Genomic DNA, 25,607 nt, shown 5'->3' with positions numbered 1-25,607 from the left:
AGTGTGAGGAATAGAAATCAATGTATAGAGCCTTTTTTTTTTTTCCTCCACTGGCCGAACCCTCATAGTGCCACAATAGACCCTCGATTCACATGAGTAAAATAACATTTTGTATTGACAGAAGGGTTCCAATCAAAAGTATGGGCGAGACATGCTTTTTTTTTTTCTTTTAATATTTAATATCCAGCTTGATAAAGGCCCCTATATAACGGGCCAAAACATTAGAAACGTGTAGCCATCATTTTAAAATAGAGGGGCAATCCAACTTTTAGGAGGAAATGCATTCAACTGCGCTTTTCCATCGTGGCAAAAGAACTGAATGTACTGACTGTCTTCCCATTAAAACCTTTAATCACACATTTCTACGACGTATGATGAGACTGGGATCAATAGTTCCCAAAGACTTTTCAAATCCGTTTTACGCGTGGTGTTGCTGAACGTTTTGAGAGTAGTACACGTTCTTTCATGTGATATGATGACAACACCAGGACTGAAGCAGACCCCACTCATCTCACACTTTAGTGTGTATGATTCATATTTCGTCGCGTGTGATATGTCTCTCATCGGAAGTGAATAGCTTCATGACATCAGCGCCTCCTCGCAGTGTCTTTGTTTGGCGTTTCTCCTGACCACGCCCCCTCGCTTTTGCTCCCATAAAGGAGTGCTCGCAGCGGAATTCCACGCTCACTTGTGTGGACAACAGGTGCACCCTCTCCGGATGATGCCCTTAGAGTGCTGGTGTCGATTTGCACTTTGAAGCATTTTTTTTTGCACATTTTTATAATCCAATTTGCGTTCTGAAAATGCCTTTCCCACCTATTAGTCTCCAACAGAAGATCCCGTCTCCTGCAAGGGATCTATTCAGCAAAAAGAAAAGCAGTGGTGAGAAGAGAGACCCCGGGAAGGAGAAGCAGACCACATCATGGACAACAGCTAATTTAAGGAATTTGGGGCGCAAGACAAAACAGGAGAAGTCTCAAAACCCGCCGCAGAAGGAGGTGCAGGGAAAATGCTCGTGGCTGACCTCGACTAAAGCTCAGGAATCAATCGCCGAAGTGAGGCGCTCCTCCTCCGCGCACTCCGGCAGACCCCTCGCCAGCAAAGAGGACGCAACAAAGAAGGAGCTCCAGTTCACGCTCAGCCTCACACCGGAGGCTATCCTTGTTATTCAGAAGAGAAATCTGGAGAAGCAGATGCTGGCGAAACAGCAAAAATGCTGCGCTTCCGCGGACTTCCGCCACAGGCGTGTTTTCCCGTCCAAAAAAGCATCACAGGGGAGCTCCAAAGGCGCACAGGTGACCAAGCTGGAGGATGGAGAACAGGACATCACAGCCATCGTTAAGATCTCGCTTTTGAACGACCAGCATAAATATGACGATGTTGAGTATGAGGAAGAGGACGGAGACGTAGACGAGACTGTGATGAGGAAATGTAAAGAGTGGCTCAAGGGGGTCGAAAGTGCAGCAGCTTTGGGAAAGGTTGACAAACTTTCTGCACTCCCCCACCTCAAAGGCTGCTGATAGCTGGACACAAGCCATGAAAACACTTCATCTTAATTCATCTCCAATAATGCAATGAAAACTCACAAAGTCTTCAGGTTGTTTGGAATGAAAGATTACGGAGGAATGTCTGCTGGCCCTAGAATACTCCCCCTAATGACTTGAAAGTGCTGCGTTTCAAGCTTCCTACGTTTTTTGAAGTTTGAATTCAGTGATTTGCACATACGATTTTTATTTCCACTGGGGGCGCCTCTTGTGGTCTAAAGCAGGGATTTTCGCTGAAGAAGCCCTTTGTGTAAGAGAACAAAACGCTGTCAACAATTAGGTTTTATGCCCTGCTGCTAAAACCAAACAACGGTCTTATTTCCTATCAAAAGAGGCTTCTATATTCTGATGTACAGTATTTATTAATATTTGTACCTTGAAATTGAAAGTGTGTGCCATTTAAAGTGAAGGATTTTGTACTATCCACACAACTTCTGAATATGATTGTGCCTCATGTTTTGTATGATGTTGATTGACTCACTTTGACTTTAGTTGGATATCAGAGGCTCTTTGTTGCCATTGTAGCTACCTGCGGCCATGTGGGCATTAGTGTACTAAGCCTCTTACATTTCCTACTAAGCAGGGTTGACCAGTGTACTGTCGGGGGCCAGGTACTGGAGCTCCATCAGGAAATTGCCTCTCATTTTTGTATTACCCAAGTAAACAATGCACATCCCCATGAGACAGTGTCTTGAGACTTTTATTTTCTTTTAATACTGAAGTGTACAATTCCAAGCAAGTGATTGATGCAAATGTATTTATTGTTTAAGCCCAATTAGGTCTCCTTACCATGAATCCATGTGTCCATTGAATAGAAGACAGTGTCTTGCAACAATAATGGATGTTTGAAGTGGGATGCAGTCAAGATTGAAACCGTTTCTGTATTCACATGCAAGTGAAATATCCACTGTAATTTGCAAATCCAAATTGTGCATCAGCATTTTTTTTTTCTATTCCTTGTAACTTGGAAACCACAATACACTCATTAATTGTACTTTATTGCCTTTCTAACATGAATACATTTCTGTGATTCTCTTAATTCCTCCAGACTGCTCCTACATGGTGACATATTGCTCCTAAAATTTAGTGCAGCTAAAATTTTGCGCCTGAGCAACCAGTAGATTTGCGAAATTGTGTAATGTCCTAAGTATGTCACTAAGTGGGAGTGTAGACTTCTGAGGCCAAAATTCCAAGAAATTGTAAGTCATTTTGTATTTGTCCATTGTTTGTGTGATACTTTGAGTCATGGATGAAGGGCAGTGCTATTCTTATTCTGGCTGAAGAATGTAGTCCATTGACGCCACAGTGGTGAAAATAAATTCTTCTAACTCTTATTTTACAGATTTTATTTATTAATGTACATTTCTATGAATCTTCCCCGCTTCTTTGAAGGTATTTTGGCTTAATGAGCAAAATGGTCCAATTGTCTCTGGTTTGAATGGTGCTTTTCCAGAAGACTCAAAGAAGGACACTTGAGAATAGTCCAATGTTTTGCTCCCAATCAATCTTGGATATTTTTAGCTGTGTTTTAGGTCATTATCCTGTTGCAAGACTGATGGCCTGTGACTGAGACACGCGGCAGCATATACTTAGTAACATGTCAAGAACAACAGCCAGTGTTGTAGATTTGCAGGTGGTGAACAAACAAGTGGATGAATGTCCGAGCTATTGCAGATATCACTGTGTACAGACACACAAAGTGCATGTATTGTAACAGCATGCAGCAGGCTGAGATCATGGCTGAGAGCTCGTACCAGGACTTAACTGCCCCTTATCCCCATGATGCCCTGCTGCTGATGATACTATCATCTGACTCGGTGACGCAAAATTGTGTAATCCTTGTGAAGTTGGCCTATTCATTGAACTGTGCATTAGGTCTGATAACAATATACACTGCTTAATATCTTTGTCATCAATTTCTTATCATACTCAACCATCTTGGACAATTTCTTTTTTTCATGTGCACCTTTGGGGTCTTTTTATTTTCATGGCCACCTTAATGTGGCATTCATCTTAAGCTGTCACTAGACCCTTATTCCTCAAGTGATAGCTGGTAGCATTGGATTGTAGATACGTGCTGCCTCTGGCTCCTCAATGACACAGCAGACAGTGTGCAACCGGTTAGATAAATACTATGCCTCAAACAGCTACCGTGGATACAAATAATAATAATAATACACTAATAAAGACACCTCAAGGACAAAGACGGGCCTTAAAACGCAATCAGCTCATTGAGGGACACAGAACCTGCAGAAAATACACCACACGAGAATAGGTAGAATCATAAAGCTCAGTGTTGCATCTTCAATTTAAATATTTATGTTTCTCCAGGGATTTATTAAGTGCGTGCTATTGAACGCACTTGTATTATATATTATTAAAATGTGCTGCAGCGCCGCTGCGTGGCTTCTTGGTGCATGTATTGCCTTAGAGACGCTCTTCCTCACCATCATGCTGCTTTGCGCGAACAGAAGCTCCATTAACAAATTTTCGCTGTGCAGCACGGAGACAAACCGACAATAAACCACTCAATGATGGCAACCAGATAAAAGACATTGTTACATTAGGTCCAGATATAGTTGAACGTTAAATGACTTTTTAACAATTGATATTGCTATATAATGCAAAAGTACAGAAAAAGGCATTTTAAACAATGCGATAATTACAGTAAATCAACATTTAAGTCTTTTTTAAAAACATGTAATCAAAAAAACACGCAATAACACTGAATAACATGATAGAGGCTAAAGTTGCAAGGGTGATCTTGCCTTACTGGGTAAACGTCATTATCTCGGTAACTACATTCAATAATAATAATAATAATAATAATAATAATAATAATAATAATAATAATAATAATAATAATAATAATAATAATAATAATAATAATAATAATAATAATAAATGAACGAATCAATTAGTAAAAATGACGACACATTATGCATGTCTACATTGAAAGACTTACAATTTTGGGCGTGACACCCTTTCAGAAAAAAATGAAAATAACAAATTAAAAAAAAAAATCAACACATCCAATCCCCCAACAAATCCATCCATCCCTTTTTTTCTTCACCATTTAGCCTCACTAGGGTTGTGACTCGTGGGTGTGCTAGAACCTATCCCAGCTGACTTTGGGCAAGAGGCAAGTTGACCTTGAACCCAATCACAGTCATTGTCAAACAATGATCATATTTATAAATTGTAAATTATGATTGTGGTGTCTTAATAACTGCGGGAAAAAGTAAGATGAATGAAACTACCAGATAAAACAGAACATTAACACACAGTGCATTATGGGTATTTAGATCACTAAACTTCCTGACTGATGAGCCAGACTTATTACCTTTCTCCTAGTGACACTTTCACTGGGCTCAAATACACAAAACGCCAAATCAAAGCGCATCTGTTCTAACTGTGATTCCGACACGTTCCCCTTTGAGTCCTCAAGTGGCATGAATATTCATGAAAACTATCACAGCAGTACATCTGCAACTTTGTATCTCTTAGAAAAGAGAAGTAAATGATTTCATAAACCTGTTGTAACTTTTTTGGGGACCAGATTAAGTTTTTGGAGTGATATTTGAGCTTGCTCGGGAAGGACTCTACTGGGTTTGACTTTGATTTTGACTCTTTTGCAGTTGTGACGAGGTGTGAAGAGAGCAATAAGCTTCAGAGAGCGTCCACTTTGGAGGGGGGCGCGGGGGTCAAACATGAGAGAGATCCTGTCTTATCTAGCCCTCCTGTAAAAGCAAGTCTTCTATACAGAGGATGTAATTGTCCTCTCTAATGACTTGCACTTGGCGGGGAGGAGACAAAGAGAATGCCATAAAGAACTTTAGAGGCCTTTCAGTACGAAAACCTGTGCCTTGAACTGCTCAGCAAATGAAACTGACTGTTGTTTCCTTACCTCAGATGGAGAGGCTCCATCATACAAACTTCACTGAAGTGAAGCCGGACCAAACAAGACGAACGCAAGGACACCTGCGGAGGCCTAATTGGTCCTCGCTGCCATTAATGGCTTCCTGTGGCTGTGTGTTTACTTCTCATTTGTTCTGTGTGTTCTGTTTCCCAGCCACTGACACAAGGGAGACTCACTTTAAATCCGTTTCCCACCATCGTCTGTCTTCTCTCCATCCACTGACTGTCTGCCATCTTTGGATAGAAACGATACGTTAGCTTTCAATGGCTCATACTGTTTATTTTGCTATTTAATCTTCATTTAACCAGTTAAGACTAAGGTGTAATTGACGATGGTGACTCGGCCCAGTGGTCAGCAGTAGCTATACGTCTCACAAAAGTATTCCTTACACATTAGTGTTACATAGTATTGTTGAACTTTTGATGCTACTCAATAAGAGTAGACTGTGGCAATGAAGTCCAGATTTTGTTTGCTTTTTGGTGAGACTATACAGTAAGTGTGGAGTTTGATGTTTGAAAGATATAGCCAGAGCAAGCAATGGGCATACAGCATGACTTTAGAAGGTATGTAACCAAGAGGCCATAACCACCAGGCCCTCTGGCTCAGTGTTTGGCCTGTCTTGAAGAGCAAACACAGTCTCCAGTGGATGCTTGTTTGGCGTGGACCCTCCTGAAAGAGAGATCTGATTACTCACATAGAAGTGAGATGGCCAAACACCATCTTGACCCTTCGTCTTTTTTTGGAAATGCATCTCTTTGGAAACTTTTACCAGCATCATACTGGTCGGAATATGTTGTGATTATAGCCACCACAAAATGTTTTTTGTGCTGGTGGTGTAATGTCATCCCAACACTGTCTGCTGACCTACTGTAGATATTAAAATGTTTATACTCTTTATAGCTATTATGAACTTTATGAGAATCGGCAATGTATAGCTGTGTGTCATCAGCATAACTATGGAAGCTGATGCCATGCCTCCTCGTGACAACACCAAGGGCAAGCGTACATAGATTCAACTGAAATGAACCCACAATTAATTAACCCTTTGGGTACCCCTCCTTTAATAACACGATTTCCAGAAGAATATGTATCCATACTTACAAAGAAACTTTGCTGAAATCCAGAAAGACGAGGACTTGGAGTTGAGGTCAGTTTTTTTCTTGTACTGTTTTATTCTACAATTTTATTTAAGAACCAATTTAATTGGTTGACACATTTTCAAAGATTTTACTTTAAAACAGTAAGCTGCATACAGGTCGGTAACTATTTAAAATGTTGGTGTCTAAAAGACTTCTTCCTCAGAAAAGGCTTGCACTGCCTTTTTCATTTAAAATCTGTTTCTCAAAGAAACGCTAAAATGTTTATAAAAGCGAAGTGGGAATTTAACCTTAAAAATGGTGCTAAAATGGAATATCATCATTTCAGAGTCAGAGTCAGAGTTGAAAAGTCTTATTTTTTTAACAGCGTGCTAGTAATGCATTTTATTTCAATGTACAGATGTATCTAATATGACGATAGGATTTTCAACATGCTGACTTGTGTTTTTATAATCAGCATTTGCATAGTGTGAAGAAGATGGAAAGGACCTGCCTGTGTGACTGCACCAGTGTTTGTTAAAAACATACAGTACACGGCATGACGTTCGGATGAGGCCCCCGCTGTGACCACCACATTGGCTCCGAGACATCGGGAGTTCGCTCAGAAGGCGAGTGAGGTCTTGACGCTGACAAGTCTTCTAGCGGTGTGAAATCCCACCATTGCACAGACAAACATGGCGAGACAGCAGCTACCGGGGGGCTCCGCCTCAACCCTTCCGTAAAAGTACATTCCGCACATGCACGAGAAATACCCAAAATAAAATCAATTAGAGCGCAAGCCAAAACATGTCGACAACTGGCATGATCTAAGATATGTTTTTCATTCGATTCATACAATCAATGTCTCTAATCGTCTATTAATAAATATAATTGTTTGCACTTCACGATTTATTCATATCTCAATAGCATTATTTGCTGTGTCTGTGGCCATCTTGTCATAATCTCTTCAGCATGTTGAATTTCACAAGTATGCCTCACTGGCCTGCAAAATTAGATTGACCTGAACATACACCGTACACACGTGTACTGGATATTACTAAATGTGTCTCTGATAGGACCTTCTAGTTTGTATACACACTTGCAACATGTGACATGCAAGACTTTCTAGTTAATCATGCAAAGAATGCTCCAATGCTAAAGAATGAAGTTTTTTAAATATACTTTTGTATTGATCTAATCAGATTGTTCATGTGTACGTAATAAAGCAGTTTGAGGTCCAGTTCCAGTGCAGGTGGGGTTTGTAAAAATCTGTGAGCTGCTTCACAGTCCTGTGAGTAAACGCTGCCTTGCTCAGGAGTCTACTTAGGAGCCAGTTTGCACCCACCAGACAAAGTGTGCTGTCACCCGAGTGTGCAGTGTTATCGGTGTGAGTTGCACCACGCTCAGGCTTCTCTTGAGAAGTCGCACACCATTAGGAATATATTAACAAGTTGACATTTTGTGTACAGGTCACACATCACAGCAGGAAGCGATAGTCAGCCAGTTGACAAGGATGTTTTTACATGTTTTCAAATATTGTATCATTACTCATTGGCAATGTGGATTAACTCAAATGTGTGCAATATGTTAGAAGCATCTTCACGTGAGAGTTTAGCACAGCAGATATTTGAAGACAGGGTCACATTTTCATGACGCTGTCATTTGTGCAAAACTAGTAATACCCCAACGTACACGGAAAAAAATATTTTTATCGAGACATCACCGTGTAAACGTACTCTCAAGCAAATTATCGATCATTGGCATGTAATCAAAATTGACATGAACATTCTTTTGTGCAATGTTAAAGTGAAACATTGACTCAGGTGGCTTTGTTTGACATTTTCATATAATGTCAGCAGGGCTTGGGGAGAGTGAGGAAAGTGCAAACAGTTGGAGGTGAGGTGAAGCTATTGTACTGACACACACACACACACACACAAGCAGGACTCATCCTTCTCTCACTCCTGTGACAAAATGGGCCAGGAGGGGATGAGGCTGTCTAGAGGGAGGGAGCACAAACATTGGTCAGATGAGACATAGCCACTCAGCTCGGCTCCTTGGTGACAAAGCAAATCCTCCATGGCCATTCACACATGAAATTTGTCCTCAATTTGTGGTATCATTCTCCCAAATTTGCACACCGTTATCGTTTTCTGTCTGACTCATTTCATTCTCGATTGGAGAGCATTTATTTCTTTTGCATTGAATCAAATAAACAATGGAAATGATTTAATTCAGTTACACCAGCTACCCTTCACCATACATTACATTATAAATCATAAATGAATCTCAAATTCTGGAAACTTGTTGACTGATCCTTAAATCTAAACACAAGAAAGGATGACTGACTGCAGACTTGAAAGGTATTTTTATTTTTATTTTAGTTCCAACTGCATTGTCCTGTGTGGGGCCATATAGCGCCATACAGACCAACAACGTTAATTCACAGTGCTGCAGCCCCACACAGGAAGTGGCCTAGTGTGACACTTAGCGCTGTCCGGGGTGTTGGAGGAGGAGAGCGAGGCTCCAAATGGAACACCGGGACTGTGGGAAATGACACTGGCTATTACACCTCCGACTTTTACATCTCACTCACCTAAGCTCCTGTAGAAAAAAAAAAGGCAGGGGGTGCTTTTTTCCACTCACAGTATTCATTGAGAAGGAAATGATAAATAAATGTCCTGTGCCACCCACATATGAAAGTGCCCTCATTTGCAAACCTACAACCCAACTTTATATGGAACTTCTGAAATAAGATATGATATTTGGTAGGTCATTTAATTAGTGATGTATGACTTAATGCTTTTGCCTGAATCATAGGCCCCACAGAAAAGCTAGAAAGCAAAATTTACCTGGGAGGGTTGAAGAAAATGTGCTATATTTGCCTGAGCATCATGGTGTTTTCCCAAAGGTTAGTGAGCTGCGTGAAATACTCCAAGATGGATGATTCGACCCATTTAAATGGAACCTTATGTAACATTTAGAGCAACTGCGGACACACTGAAGAAGTCTTTTTAACTGCCCCTTAAACTGACTTGGTTTGTTTTTCTCTGCTTGCTGTGAACTCGGTTCCAGACTTCTGGACATGCAGACAGACTCTCATTGCTGGCTGCAGCAGGAACGAGGCGTCCAAGATTTGGTTAGTAACACAAACCAGCCACAACACAACACCACAGAGCTACGGAAGCTTGCATGTAGCTGTTACACACTTCAGCCTGTAATGTTTATTTTTGTTTTGTTGCGTAACTGTAGAAACGGGTTACCCGAAATGGAATTAGCAAAAGTCACTCACCTATTTAAATGCACTGCAGTACTTCAAGGTAGGCAGCCACAATAGGGACATTTGAGATACCTAGAATCTAATTAACATATGAAATGCAGTGTAAAAGTGCTAAACACCGGTTACATTATGCATTTAAGAAAAGTGTAAAAAAATTAAGATTCCTTGAATTGCTTGAATAATTTTATATATTGTTATTTTGAATTCTAGGCAGCAGACAAAGCCAATTCAACCAAACAAATACCCAGTATTTTCATTTGTATACTGGAAGCCTGAAATATCATTGGTCTTATTCATTTAAAATGTTTTAGTTATTTTGACTGCTTTGCTTTTATGAGCTTTGTGATTTTATAGCTAAAATACTCAACTAATATTGCTAGCAATCTTTATTCAGACATGCATTCTAACTACTATAAGGCCTGTCATTAAAATTTGAATGCAAAACTGCAACCAGAAAAGATGGTTTTTAGGATGGGATAAAATGTTTGTGTTCACCCAAGTGTAAAATAAATATTAAGTCAAGTGAATTGAAGACATTTGCTACAAAGAATAGCATCATGTTGTATAATTTTGGAATTTTGTCCATCATACCAGTTCAAAATTAAATAAGCGAAACCCAATATCTCTTGACTCTCACAAAATAAAATTGTGTGAGGTAAATTGGTTTATGTTTTGAGTGCAATTTGACTAATTTAGCCTTCTCCTTGAAAATCTGGAGGGCAAACAATGGAATAAAATGTAAATGTGTGCAGGCGATCGGGCAGTGTGGCTTGTGCAAGTGAGCTTTGATCTAAGTGTCAATATTTACTAGTTCTTGTAATCAAGTGGGTCAGGCTGCTTCTTTCAGGACCCTGGGTTCCTGTGGATTCAATGGACTTCTTTTAGCCAATCGGTGCCAAGCTGCCAAAGATCAAAGTAAGGATGAGCCAACCAGTTTTGTTCCAAGCAGCCATCCTTCCATGCAACTTCTCCTCTGTCTATATAGTTGACCTTCTCATCCCCGAGAGAGGACCCGCAAAAGTGGCTATTTGAGATTCATTCATATTTTTGGGGAGGTAGTAATTCCACCTTACTCGGGCGCGCAGTTGCAGGAAAGGATGTCCATAGCGGGGGTGAGCGAGTGTCCGGGGAAGGCCGGCCAATACCGGGTGGATCACCTCTTGAGCGCCGTGCAAAGTGAGCTGCAGGCCGGCAGTGAGAAGGGCGACCCCACGGAGAGGGAGCTGAAGCTATCTCTGGATGAGAGCGAACTTTGGGGCAAATTTAAGGATCTTACGAACGAGATGATTGTGACAAAAAATGGCAGGTGAGCCCAAATGCTTTGTGCGTAATTTCCCCACATATATACTTGAAAGTAATCTTTTGGTTGTTTTCTTGAAGACGCATGTTTCCCGTGATGAAAGTCAACGTGTCAGGACTGGACCCGAACGCCATGTATTCTTTCTTGCTGGACTTTGTATCCGCGGACAACCACAGGTGGAAGTACGTGAGCGGGGAGTGGGTACCCGGGGGGAAACCAGAACCTCAGACCCCTAGCTGTGTCTACATCCACCCGGACTCACCAAACTTCGGCGCACACTGGATGAAAGCGCCAGTCTCTTTTAGCAAAGTCAAACTCACCAATAAACTAAACGGTGGTGGTCAAGTAAGAACAGGACTTCTCGTGCACTATTTATGGTTGCTTTTTGCATTGAAATAATTTTCTCCCCTCACTTTTATTGTCTCGATAGATCATGTTAAACTCCTTACACAAGTACGAGCCACGCATCCACATCGTGCGTGTTGGAGGCCCACGTAGGATGGTCACCAGTCATTCTTTCCCAGAGACCCAATTTATTGCCGTGACAGCATACCAAAATGAAGAGGTCGGTAACATTTAAAGATAATAGATTATAACTTGATTGTGCGTGTGGTGTTGTGCGTAAATGCGCGTGGCGTTTACGCACAGTTTGTTTGTTGCGTGTCATTTAGCCTATTTTAATTGTTGTATTTTAGATAACTGCTTTAAAAATAAAGCACAACCCCTTTGCCAAGGCCTTCCTGGATGCAAAGGAAAGGTAAAGAGATTTTAATATAATTCAAATGTCAATTGCAAAATTGTGAATCCCAAGAGGGTTTTTGCAGTGTTTATTTTTACTTGAATGTTTTCAATTATTTTTTTTTATCAAATTCATTGCATTTATAAATATGTGATATCAATTAGATAATAAACATTTATTTTTAATATATTTGTTGTTAAGTTGCATTTTTATGTTATTATTATTTGACGTTGTTATCAAATTTATAGTTATGAAAATATTAGTATTGCTTTTGTACTGTTGTAATGTCTAAGTTATCGAGTATGGTTTCTTTCATTTTATATTTTGTTTAATAGATATTGAAGTGAAAACTTTTTTTAAATTTCTACAGATGTGATGACAAAGATATTAAGGATGAAACAATTGAACACCAGCAGTCAACGTACTCACCGTGTAAGTGTCTTTATGCCTTTGAATGAATTTTAATTCAATTTCCATTTATTCAAATGGATTTAAATGTATCGACATGGCTGATGAATTCTTTTATGCATCACTCCCAACCTGTGTCTTCCTTCTTTGGAGCCAGTAGGTGGTTGGTTTCTGCCTGCATCAGGCTCCCTCTGCCCTCCTGCAACTGCAAGTCCCCATAGTCAATTTGGAAGCCCCATCGCCCTCTCGCCGTCCCACGGATGTGAGCGCTATTCCACGCTCAGGACCCACCGCTCAGCACCCTACAGCGCCTCTTCTTACAGCCATCGGACTAACTCGCCCAGTGAGTCAGCGCCCCCCTTCATACATACATTCTCAACAACTCTTAACAAGAAAGTGAAACAAATGTTATGGGTTGAGGCATAGTCTGCATTCCACTTGCTTTTGTTCGAGTGGAGCCCCAAAGTTGTAAACTCTCTCAGACGAGGAATGTTTACACCTTGATTTGAAGGGGCAAAGGCCGGGTGGGTCATGGCACAGAAGCTCGCTGAGGTGACTGAATGCTTTGCATCAATAATATCTGCATTAAAATCAGTGTAAAACCGTGCTGCTTTTGTTTTTGTCGCAGCAGGTTACACTGATAACTCCTCAGCATGTCTGCCAATGCTGTCTAGTCAAGACAACTGGTGTGGTCTCCAGATGCCAACACACTCCAGCATGATGTCCATGACCCACAATTCAACCTCAGCTACCAACTCTAGGTAAGTTCTATCAAAAACAACACATATTTGTGATCATATTTGTGGAGACATTTAATTTATTCAAATTCAATTGTATTGGCTACACCAATCAAGTCAATCTTTACAAAAAGATCAGTTACCAGACTATTAATGATTGTTGTGGTAGTTTGTATGGATAATCATTTTTTTTATATAAATTTAAAGGAATAAACAAAAATGGCTACTTAGTGCACATCTTGTAATTTAAATACAGGTTAATACATTATCGCTGTTAAAATCAGCTAAATTAATGCAAATGGTTGATTTTTTTTTTTCAAAATATTCCATATTATGTCAATTTCACATTTCAATTTCATTTTTTTCTAAATTCTTCAGCAAACGTTTTTTGTATTGCTCATAGCCAAATTACTGCAAACATCTTTAGCACAATAATAAATGCTTACATTAGAGTGGCAATAAAAGAAAAAACTTCCTTATCAATCAGAACTGCTATCAGCTTGCATGAGTGCTCCTAATACTATGCTCGGTTAGTATTGATGTCGCTTAAGTTCATCATAACTGCTTGGTAATTGATTTGTTGGAGGTGTCATCAACCTGTCTTGTCCATCCATGTCTTCATAAAGTCAGTACACCAGCCTATGGTCTATGAGCAATACACCGCTGACCCCAGTCACCCCGGTGTCCCACCACTCTGGGGGAATCATGAACACCAACAACAACAATCTAAGCTCCCAGTTCCTGAGAGGGTCCGGCAGTCACTATCCCAACCTTGCTCACTCGGTCCCAGCGCCCTCCACTGGCTCGCCGATGTATGACAGCAGCACCAGCACCACGGAGGGGCACGACTCAGCTCAGTATGATGCCTCTCTGCAGCGACATTCTCCAGCCTGGACTCCTGCCACGCTCCCCTCCATGTGATGGAGTACCTACAGTTCAATGTTTTCTTTTCTTAATGCCAAGACTTTTTTGAAATGACATTTCCCGAGGCTCAAGGAGATGAATTTGACATCTTCAGATGTTAATATCTGATTTTGTTTGTTACTAAGAGAAATCAGCAGGTGAGGTTCTGTGCTTTTAAATCGGAAACAAGATCTGTAATTAATATATTTATGATCATTAGCATAACTGAATGTTTATCATATTGTTGGAAGTCCAATTCAGTTTTCAATGCGCTTATATTAAGCGCAATTCCATGATGAAGTACGATTACAGTTCTAAAAGGGTTCAAAAATTGACTATAGTGCAAATAGGCAAGGGACTTGCATACTTTAAACAGCTTTTTACGCAAATACTAAAACATAATAGAGAAATTCTTCAAATGTCAAAATGTAAGGAAAACTGCATCCAATGTCAGGTGGGGATGGCATTTCAAGTTTCGCTCAGAATTTTCCTTAGATATTAACATCACAATACGATGCACCTCCTTAGGCAAACCAACTCCACTTATGAAAAACATACTTGGAAACTAATCAATACTTAAACACTATATATTTACCCTATACTACACTGCTATATGACAACACCAAACCTGCAACCTAAGTTTTCTGATTGTAAATGTGTCAGAAGTTTCATATTTGGGATAAAACTGTCAACAAAAAAGTGTGCCATCAGTGATTACTGATTTGCAGAAAATTTATTAACTTTGCTACAAAATGTTAGAATGAGGATAAATCTGCCAAAATCATGCAGGGTCATGGTTTACCTGGGAAAATATATTAACTATGATATGCTTATTGACAATCTGACTTGTGATGTTCACATTTGTATATAACTGACAGGTCGGTGTGATATGCTTGTTTTTCCACAATGTTTTCATGGAAATATTTTTTGTCTTTCTAAGTAGTGTCACTGATTGGTTTGGAAAAAGTGCATGGTTCCACTGTATGATGACCATTTTGGAAAACAATTTTGGACATGTCATATGAAAATCATGATGGACACATTATTAGGTCTGCATAGTTACTGTTCATTGGTTTTGAACTGCACTCCATCATACAGGCATCTAGTATTTTAGTAACAGGGAAACGTATTTAAAAATATTTGTTGGCAATAACGCAAGGCATTTCTACACCACAGCAATAATTCTCACAGTGTCAATCAAAATGGAGAATAAAGATGTCTTGTATTGTATTTTTGCATAAGCAGGATTGTTGTCTCTGCTTTTGTGCAGAAGTACCTAATAAGACGGGTCATTTCGATTGTACATGTTGACAGTGGCGGTTTCTAGCATGTGCATTACGTATGACCTCATATGGCACCACCACTGGGAGGGGGGCAACGTGCTCCAAAAAAAAGCTTTGTCAAATAGTTTCTATTGTGTATTCCATGACATGTCATTGGCATTTTTTAAGGCAAGCATGCGCCCCCTTGTGGCCTCAGTATTCATTAGAATCAAAAGGGGGCTTGCCTAGGGTCACATTCAAGCTAGGGCCGCCCCTGCATGATGTTTACTGACCTAAGCAGTTCAAAACTAAATATGATATTGCTTTCTTTCATTGCTTGTGAATAATATTACTAAGCCACCTATGCTCTAACGTTTTTTGCAAACGCTGTAGAAAAAAAGTCAGATTACTGCTGAGGTGGAGAATTTAACAAGCGCATATTTGAACATGCTGGCAGCCAATGACTCAAAGTGTGCATGTAAGTCGAGTTAAGACACTGTAGCCAGTATGCGAGGTAAATCAAGGCTGACCGACGGGAAGCCGAGTACATTCGTTGCTGAAGGTCAGCGCTTAAGGACATCATAACATCCTCCTGCATATCACACATCCACACTGACAGAGTTGATTTTTTTGTGACCATCTCTTACGGAAATGTTATCTATGCATGCTTGCATATTGTGCAGCGACTGCAACTTCCTTGTTTTTATATTTGTGCATGTTCTTTTGATTTTTCTTTCAAGTCTAAAAAGATTGTTTGAAAGAGATAAAGAGATCGTAAGCCCTCTTTGATCATAATCATAAGAAGAAGGAAGGAAAGAAAAAGATGGGTCGTTTGATCATGTTTTTGAGAAATGTATGTAGAAAAAAACGTGAAGGCAGGGTATTTCTCTAAATCTAATAATCCCATTATGATCACAATGAAAAAAGCCTCTCTGCCAAAGCAGGCAGCATTGACGCAAGCATGTGTTGACGTCAGCAGCTGCAGTAGAAGAGGGAGGTAGGGTGGGAGAGAAAGAGCGAGAGAGAGAGAAATAGAGAGAGGGGTGTTTGCATATAGAAAATACCACCAAACACCGGCGTCAGCGAATAAAAGCCCTTACAATTAAAGTGAGCGTGCAAAGAAGCAGCAACAATTGAATTTGTTATTAGAAATAATAAAACACAAAGTCCCCCTGAGCTCAAATGTGCAGCTTTGGGCGTTACACTGTAAATGTAATCCAGATGTGAGGAAAGGAATATGATCTAGTGACCCTCATGGTGTGTTCAGGAATAAATCAGGATGTGGGAGAATTGAGAGGAGGAGGGGGGGGGGGGGGGGGGGTCAGTACGTGCGTGTGTGTGCTCAACTGGTGGCACCCATCTGTGACTTTTTGGGAAAGGAGAGACAATGTGTAGTGTTTGGTTGTCACTGCCTGTCTTTTAAACAATTGGAACAGCCACACATGCGCAGAAACCTTCCTTGGATGTTATTGTTATCATTATTTTGAATCATTTGTATTCCCAGGCTTTCAAAACTGAGACATGCAGGTAATTTTGATTTGCGCTATATCAAGGTTGCAGTTTCATGTTTTTATTTTTGTATTAGTTGCTGTGTGGCCCGTAAGTGAAACAAAGGCTATTCCTAGATGGTTTTCATTACACAATGCACGCTGGGTCCATTAATGTCATTCTCACGCGTGGATTAGTGTTCTTCGTCGACCAAAAAGCTTGGTGGGAATTATGGATCCCTAAAAGAAAAGGTAGAGTACGCGCGCGCACTCCACACTATGAGTTCACCAAATTTACGCACACGCGTTCACCAATACACATGTAGACAAGTGCAATTGACAGGAATCGCCTATTTCATGCATGTCAAGGGTAAATTATTTTATGTTTAGCGAAAACTCCAGCGAGATATCCAAGAGTTGTCAGCATTGCGTCATACACGCACGATTAGATAGATGGTCTGACGTCGCCGTGAGCCATTCGCTCAAAAATAAATCAATCCGTGGAACGTTTTCAAATGGGAATCGATCGTTTCAAAGCTAGAGCGGGCACCAGTGAATAAATCCAGGTTTACGCGTACGTGGTGAAATAAGGCACCATGCCAACCTCGTGCGTAAATTCACATTTGATCGTACCACATTGTAATCCGCCGCACACGTGAGGGACAAATCGCTTCATATTTCTCGTTCGCGTGGACCTACGCGGCCACACACTGAACCCGATCGCGACAAAGTGAGCAGGCTGGCTGGATTACGTGCACAGAGGACTCTTGGAAGGACGCACGCACGCACACGCGTCTGAATGAGCGCGCGTCACCCCTCTTGTCACCCCACGCAGACTGTTCCACGTGTTGTGTATCCCGCCGGTTGACAAAGGCGCCCCAAATTGCCCAACACACATCAGCAGGGGGGATTCTGTCACGTCCAGCAAATGTCGAAGAAACGGAAAAGTCTTGACGATCTGGGATTCGAGGAGTCTTCCCTGCAAGGATGCAGTGATCAAGGTAGGAAACACAATTTCTTCAGGCTTTGTTCACTTGCGTTAGAAGAGTGAAGCGCGCATTTAATCATGCCTCTCGCTATTTTTTAATCTCAATCTTGTGTGTGGCTGCGGATTATTTTCTATAATCTCTTATCTGTCAAGTCACATTTGATGTGTTTAAAGTGTTGTAGACTTGGAGAGTAGACGTTGTGAGGATGCATAAACAAGGAAGTAGTTAAATGACTGACAAAGTGGGGAACAATTCATTCTGTCCTTTCTGGTTGACTTTTATATTGTTCAAATCTATAATCTTCGATAGAAATAACAAAGTGAATGACTTTCAATCTTGTTGTTGTAATGATGTTTTCCTCTTTGCCATTATTGGTGGCAGTGACAAAACACTTGAACTGCTCACTGTGCTGACAGCATTGACAGATTTGACCAAGTGTGGTATAATGTGACACATGGGAAATATTTGGTTGAATTCCAAACTATGTGACCGTATGAACAAGCAATAAAGAACACAGCAGAAATGTCATGAATCCAAATAGCCCCACCCCTTTGCCAAAAATCCTATTGATGAGAAAAGGTGTTTTCTGAGGCCCATTTAAAACCTTTTTGACCCTAGATGTTCAATAAATACATTCCCACATGCATGTTATCGTAAAGTGTGTTCCTGATAGTTTGACAATTGTTTCAACATTTGCAAATCTTTAAATCTTGACAAATATTTCCCCAATTCTCGAGTTTGACTGTTGTGTGCAAGAAGTTCCCTGCTTGACAATAACATCCATTCTCCCTTTTTGTGCCCTGGAGTCATGTCATTTCCTCACAATACTAGCACACTATGCTGAATTGGGGGTGGGGGGGGGGGGGGGGGGAGTGATGTCACAAGTCATGTTCGTACAGGCCAGACAGAACATTTACATCAATGCGTGTGAAACTCATCTAGTGGTGTCAAACTGCGCAATGCAAAACAACCAACTGGAGGATGTTGATGTTGTACTCGAGTATTATTATTGTACACTTGCCGGCACTTGTTTATCCAAACAATTGGATTAAAATTACACAATTGCAAAGGTGTCACTCAGTTGAAAACAAATGCTGTTGTGCCCTCTATTTGTCATTTATTTCTTCTTAGTATTCTACTTCCTGGTTCATGGATGACAACAATAGACGTAATGAACAACTCAATCAGGACGTCAAAATGTCATTAAATAGTCGTCGGTATCTGGGATTTTTTTTTCCTCTCCTAGGACTGAAGAGGCCTGACCAATTGAAGGCTGAGAAAAAAATAGATAAATATATTTTAAAATATCAAATGAAATGCTGGAGGTGCTTTGCTGTGGCTACATAGTTAGTCTATCACATGTTCTGTGGCATTTGCGTCACAAATTTTGGGTTTTCTGGGCCCACACCCAAGTGAGAGTTTCCTCTGGCTAACACAGACGGAGAATACGGGCACTTCCTTACCACGACTGTGCCTGACATCTGTGACTACTCAGGGGGTGCACGCCTACTCAATATGTTACTATCTTGCGTTTCACGGTGATGGAGTCAGAAGCCTGCACATTGGCCACAATGGTATTTTGTCGTCTGCTTTAATTTTGACTAATGGCTTAAGAGACATAAGAGCGTGTAAAGTCATTCATCATCATTTTCAGTCCACATTGACCCCTGTGGCCCCTATGGCTGCTTATCAGTGATTATAAGTGAGACACTTAGAATTAGCTGATACTATGCATTTGTACTCTTTCATTTTCAGTGATTTATTGACATAAACCATTTCAAACAAGAATGTGCAATTTCAAACTGACTTCAATTCAAGTATTCAAGCATAAAAAAGTGTCTCCTGTTTTAGAGGAACGAATTTTGCTACTTTCATATTATGTATTTGGAAATTGATTGACTTGGAATGATAGGTTAAAAAATGTATGTCATCAACATATTTGTAGTGCTGAGCTGTGCAGGTGTGCATATATCTAGTTTCCTCCTTTGCATTATAAATCTTGATACTGCCTACTAGTGGTCTTGGTATAACTTGCTGGTTATTATTGAGCTGTTGGGAAACAGAGAGGTTGCTCAAATGTCTTTTCTGTATCATACCTGTCACATTGAATGAAACTGCTGACCTTTCATAACCTGTCATCTCCATCGAATGCCTCCATCACGACCTTTAAACTTAATCCACGACAGACACTAGGTGGCGCCAGAGTATAAGAAAAGAGCAACATAAGGGAAAGACACCACTAATATATATTTTAGGAGGGACCCAGTCCTACTCCTGAAAGACGCCACAAAACAAGATCATTTATAATAAAAGCATCTTGTATGTATGTATGTAAATAAATGAATAAATAAATAAATAAATAAATAAATAAATAAATAAATAAATAAATAAATAAATAAATAAATAAATAAATAAATAAATAAATAAATAAATAAATAAATAAATAAATAAATAAATAAATAAATAAATAAATAAATAAATAACTTTATTTCTGTATGAGAGAGTGAACATTTTGACACACCATGGTCAATGATTTACAATTTTAAAGTAGAAGGCGTCTTGTCAACAAAACATTGTCTTGAATTACTGCCAGCACGTGTCTCAAATGATACGTACATCTGTCTGTCTGTCTATCGCTCTACTCCATATGCGTATGTAATTTGAGAAAAAAGAAGACATATGCTTTTCATCAGACAAATAATACGGCATGAGATGCATGGCGAGTGTGTGTATCCATGTGTTATCGGTAAACATGCGGAGCTGACGTCTGGCTGTTCCTCTTATTTGGCCGACACACTGACAAGCCGAGACGTCATCACCCATATTTCTCACCTATGATTCATACTCACTTTATTTGGCTTGTGATGAGGGCCGCGGCAGGCAGCCGACTTGCACTCATCTTCTCAACCACTCCCTCAGTTCTTGGCACTTGACATCCTGAAGGTCTCCCTATCTTTTTTCTTCAAGGCCTCTGATGAACTTTTATCACTGTGCTGAGATTAGTAGTCTTTTTCAGTCTCTTTCTAATAAATTCTCTGGGCTTCTCCCACAGAGCAACACAAACATTTGGTAGGCTGCAATAATACTAGCTATCAGATATCAATCTGTTCATGTTTTAATTTCGTTCAACTCAACTCGTAACTCATTGATTGTAAAATTGAAGACAAATTCTTGAAGCTAAATTCTTCATCGAAAGAGAAAGTGATTTAAGTAGAATTAGAATAAGCGTGTGGGAATATGAACAGTTGTATAAAAAAGCAGTAGTTACATAAATTGTAAAAGATGCAAAATATTCTGAATTAAAAGAATAAGAGTAAAGTTAATTTTAGTCTTAGTGTCTCCATATGTGAGTTAAGCAGACACCTGACGCAATCACTTGACATACATACACAACCTCCTTGTGAGACTAAACCCTTGACATCACATCTCCTGTCGTGGGGTCATTTCTTTAATTTTGGCTAGTTTGAACAATAAAAATGATGGGACGAGCTCCTTTCAACCCCATTAGACTGGGAGAGTGTGTGTGTGGTGTGTGTGTGTCTGCGTGCGAGTGTGTCTGTGTGTGTGGTTAGTGGTTTGAAGAGGGCTGCCACATGTCTCGCGTGTTTGCGTCATCACGTTTAAAAAAAAAAAAAAAGGGGTTTCATCTCACAAGCCAGTTCAAGTTATATTGTGTTAGCAGCACAAATCTACACATAGGCTAATGAGCACCGGTAGACACTCGTGTTTGTTCTTATTGAAGACACACACACGCACACACTTCATATTGCAGTTTTACAAGATTGGACAGTGAAGCGTTTGCTGTGGCCTAGTGACGTCAGCAAACCAAAGTGAACCACATGCTCGTCATCATTGTCGTCTTCCTCTCCAATTACACATGCAAAAATCTAGGTCACAATTGAGCGCCACTAGAAATGGGCAGGATTTGTAATAGCGGGAGACGCATGAGTGTGTGTATGAAATTAATTTTGTACGTTGGTATATTACATTCAGAATTAGGGATGGGATTTTAATAAGAGAATCTCCCTCTGAATATTAGGAACTCCCGTTTCCAGACAAGTTTTGTATGGAGTAGATTAATGCAGTGTAATCAAGATCAAATTTCAATAACTCATGTCATGTTGTTCATCATTTGAGACTGCAAAATGTCTTAGACCATCAGTACCACTGCTGGTTGAAGCATTTCAACGATCACTTCCAAACAACTAATCCAATTATTGACAAAATATGGAACGATTATTCAGAATTACCCAATTAGCTTATTTAAATAGTACAAATACAATAGTTAATGACATACTGACATAAGAAAAGATTTGCCATGCGTTCATTATTAGTTTACTGTAACTGGTTACAGATGCATAATACATATGGATTGCATCTAAAGTTCCCAAGTAAGATTGCTTCCCTCTAGCCTAATAGTCTTAATAGATCATAATGCATCATCGTCATGCAGTGTACAGGACTGCACATCGACATTGTAGGCCATTGGACATCAACATCATTCAATTAGATAAATGAAATCAATAAAACACTGTGTTTGCTACCATATCAAATAAAGTGCTCGTTGCTTGAACACTATTTAGATGAAAAAAACTCGGACCTGCAAATTATTATCATGATTTCATCATGTTGAAACAATTTGCTCAATCAAAACATGTTCAATAAAAGATTATTAGTGTCTTGACATCATTTTCAAACCAGCGAGCTGCATCTTGAGGGTCGGCAAAATAGCTTGGAATAAATGACAATTTTGTACCTTTCATACCCACCAGCGCACCAGGCCAACAATAAAGCTAAACCAAATATTCCAATCTACCTTGACTTACCTACCTTCCTTGACAAATCGCATAAATCTGACACCCCTGCATGAGTGAGTATGCAAGTTGCTTTTTGAAAAATAGGCCATGACAGGGGTTGGAAAAGTCACTAAATATAGCGACCAAATGACTGTGGTTTTGTACATTAGCTCTTCTCTGTTTGCACTCGCAGCCATGTTGTTAGTGGAAGCGTTGCCCGTGAGCTAGTGATAAAAAATAAATTATAACCACACCACATTTATCAATATCCACAGTTTAAAATACTGAATATTATTGTAAAATGTCAGCTTCTGTCATTTAAAAAAACAACAACATTTAATTAACTACACTGCTTATATTTTACTGAGCAGCCAGGTCAGATATGTGGATATTGCTTTTAGTACGGTAGGGTATGCTGATATAACCTTTTCTTCTATTTGAAACAAACCATTCCCCTATATGGAAGCGCCGCAAAACACACACAAAAAAAAAGCCACACACACATCTGTGGAGTTAATTGATGCTTACTGAACTCTCACGAAACTTGCTAAAGCCTTGTATGACATCACGCACTTACTATATGGCCTAGTTTACCCTGTTTTTTTTTTTTTTTTACAAAATGACAAGGGTAATTAAAATTTATATTGTCATGTGAAAATATATACAATACTAGAAAAAAAGCTACACTGTACTGAGGTCATTAAAAAGTCTCGTGTGTGTGTGTGTGTGTGTGTGTGTGTGTGTGTGTGTGTGTGTGTGTGTGTGTGTGTGTGTGTGTGTGTGTATGTAATACGCATATATTCCATTCTACATAATGTGTGCAACACAGTGAGGCGGGCATAATTAGTGCCAGCTCTGTGACGTAGACAACGTGTGGCCCAAATGGCCGCTGTGAGTGGCGGTAACAGCATCTCCTGCTCCAGCCCGCCAGCCTCCATCTCTGACTTCATTTCCTCCCGCTCTGACGCAGATGCCCCCCACCACCACCATCCCCCCTCCGCCTAACTTAACACACACACATGCACAACCCTGCCTCCCCCACCCCCAGCATCCATCTCTCATCATGTTTTTTTTTCTCACTCAGTTAAACGTCCTCTTTTTTTTTTATTCATACGCTAAGCCTCGCGCTGCAGTGCTCCACATACCTGCGTGATGTATTCTGTCTATGCAAGCTTTGACTCATGCTTTCAAATTGCAACCACATTCTCATCTCTAATTGTGTTCGTAGAATAGTGGACGGGCCTCCTTTTTGAGTTTAAAAATAAAAAAAAAGAATTGTAATACTTCACAAACACATTTGAGCTCTTCAAAAATGTAAGGAAGCTTCTCCTCTGTTTAACCTGAATATGTTTTTATGCGTCACATTGTGTTAGTGTACATTAAGTTAGTTTTACAGAACTAGACTTTGATTAAGCCACAAAGTTAAAGGAGATACAAACTGGAGAAGATGATGCCCAACTAATGCAGTACGACGCCACTAAATTTATCCCGGACGCAGAATCCAACGTATGGCATAATGCGTCATGATACAGGAAATAGTATTTGAGAGTGGATGTATCAACCCCACACCAAAGTTAGCCACCGTTATCCTCCTCAGGTTGCCATAAAAGGCAACCCTTCACTTGATCAGCCCATTTCCTCTTGATGTGCCTGCACTGCGTCCACCTCTTCTTCAAGTCATGTTAGTTCGATGCATCATGAACAGCAATCTGAGTAGTGCCCACAATTTGAATGTCAAGCATCTTGCAACTACAACACAAATACAAATAATGAAATTCTTTGGGTTAAAAGTAACTTCAAATTCATTTTTTTCTTTTTCAAAATTGACCTTGAAATCATTTTTTGTAAATAACAACAAACTGTTTTGTCTTGAGTTCATCCTTAATGAAGCCCAACTGAGAAAATGCATGCAAACGATGAACCTCAAAACTGTCAAACAGTCAAGCTACAACCGCTGTTGCTACTGTTTTGTAATATACGTGATCGTAAAATAAACATAAACCAAATTCTCTGCATTATGATTCCAAGTAATTCTCACTGTTTTCTTCATATTTGTCACTCTCGAGCTTGTTTAATTTTTAAATTCTAGCAACATCATAGGCTAAATTGCTGTGCTCGTGTGCATTCTGGCTCGAAGAGAGCCAGGAAAACATTGACTGTTAGGTAATGTCAGGCTGTAAATGACAGCAGGGTGAAGTGCAAAATGAATGCCTCTCAAGTCCTAATGGCGACTTCGCTGTAAAATCCAAACAAAGATGTTGAGAACAACGAATTATAAACAAAGATGTCATCTTTTCTCCGGGGCCTATGCATCTCCTTTGGGTGTGTTCATTTACTCCAGTCTCTTACAAGGCACCTACTTTAATGATGTGCTCTGATTTGTATTTCCATTAACCCAAATTATGTACTTATCTCACATTTGTCCTAATGGATCACGGTGCACGGTGACGTCCATTGACGTCACAGTGAGATGATCCGCAATGCAGTCGCATGCAAATGTATCCATGCTGGGCTTCTCCTCCTTCTTCTTCTTCTTTAATGAATGCATTTTCAGACAAATAAAGGAGCGAGCGTAAGCGTGATCTGCCGCTTGGTTGTGGAAGCTAGTTACGAGCCAAGCTGTGAAGATGTGCATAGCTCCCTCAGCCCCCCAGGGACCCTGTATTTTCATGGGCCTGCCTCTGACGTCAATGCGCCGGCTGTCCTGTGGATTGTCAGAACAGACTATTCAGTTGGGGGGGAGGGGACTGCAAGTCACTGTGCTGTGTCTGCATGTGTGTTCTGCATGTGATGTGTGAGAGTGTGCCTGTGTGCCTCTGTAAATGGGACCATGCACCTCTGTGTGTGTGTTCATTTTTCTATACCGGCATGTGATCTGTAAATGTTTCACTCGCACCTCAAGCCTGTGTGCATCCGTCCGTCTATGCAGTGCACAGAACAAACGCCTAGATTTCCTTGAATTGGAAATGTACTTAAGTGGATAAGGTCGGTAATAAAGGGGTCGGGGGCAAATGTGAGTGTGTGAACAAGCGCTCATGTCTGCGGATGCCGGGAGACAGAGGTTGCCGTTATCAGGAGGATGTTTGTTCAAAAACAGCCAAGAGGGCAGAATGTTTCATTATGGCTGCCAACCGCTTTGAGTCAGATGGTGATCCCGCTGTAGACAC

General features: G+C 40.2%; 3 protein-coding genes across 9 annotated transcripts in view; all 3 read left to right on the top strand.

The window, feature by feature from the left end:
• The first annotated feature begins 61 nt into the window (after positions 1-61).
• prr18 (proline rich 18) lies at positions 62-2,864 on the top strand. Its single transcript, XM_061285239.1, has one exon. The coding sequence runs from the start codon at positions 804-806 to the stop codon at positions 1,518-1,520; it is 717 nt and encodes a 238-aa protein (XP_061141223.1). The 5' UTR covers positions 62-803; the 3' UTR covers positions 1,521-2,864.
• An 8,019-nt stretch (positions 2,865-10,883) lies between these two features.
• On the top strand, positions 10,884-15,115 carry tbxtb (T-box transcription factor Tb). The gene is made up of 8 exons (XM_061285374.1): positions 10,884-11,125; positions 11,200-11,464; positions 11,550-11,684; positions 11,815-11,876; positions 12,229-12,290; positions 12,424-12,609; positions 12,895-13,027; positions 13,630-15,115. Exons 1-8 carry the CDS (start codon positions 10,917-10,919, stop codon positions 13,922-13,924), a joined length of 1,347 nt encoding a protein of 448 aa, XP_061141358.1. The 5' UTR covers positions 10,884-10,916; the 3' UTR covers positions 13,925-15,115.
• Positions 15,116-16,511: 1,396 nt separating this feature from the next.
• The window catches only part of pde10a (phosphodiesterase 10A), a 38,720-nt gene continuing 29,624 nt past the window's right edge, over positions 16,512-25,607 (top strand). For 3 of the 7 annotated variants that reach the window (XM_061285260.1, XM_061285258.1, XM_061285251.1), the window contains exon 1: positions 16,513-17,656. In XM_061285260.1, coding sequence (XP_061141244.1) covers positions 17,584-17,656 — 73 coding nt within the window. In that variant the 5' untranslated portion in view covers positions 16,513-17,583. Of the gene's footprint in view, positions 17,657-25,607 lie in introns of all 7 variants that reach the window. The other 4 variants (XM_061285253.1, XM_061285252.1, XM_061285256.1 and 1 more) reach the window with 4 other exon arrangements.

Source organism: Syngnathus typhle, linkage group LG8 (assembly GCF_033458585.1).
Source record: "Syngnathus typhle isolate RoL2023-S1 ecotype Sweden linkage group LG8, RoL_Styp_1.0, whole genome shotgun sequence".
In the NCBI taxonomy this organism is placed as follows: domain Eukaryota; kingdom Metazoa; phylum Chordata; class Actinopteri; order Syngnathiformes; family Syngnathidae; genus Syngnathus; species Syngnathus typhle.
The sequence above is the reverse complement of the archived record's forward strand: the minus strand, read 5'-3'. Positions and strand labels throughout refer to the sequence as shown.

Bases quoted from the DNA above. Each gene is read 5' to 3' on its own strand.
- tbxtb (XM_061285374.1), top strand. From the start codon at position 10,917: ATGTCCATAGCGGGGGTGAGCGAGTGTCCGGGGAAGGCCGGCCAATAC. The intron at 12,291-12,423 runs GTAAGTGTCTTT...CTTTGGAGCCAG, and splicing joins GCAGTCAACGTACTCACCGT to TAGGTGGTTGGTTTCTGCCT. The intron at 12,610-12,894 runs GTGAGTCAGCGC...TTTTTGTCGCAG, and splicing joins CCATCGGACTAACTCGCCCA to CAGGTTACACTGATAACTCC.
- prr18 (XM_061285239.1), top strand. From the start codon at position 804: ATGCCTTTCCCACCTATTAGTCTCCAACAGAAGATCCCGTCTCCTGCA.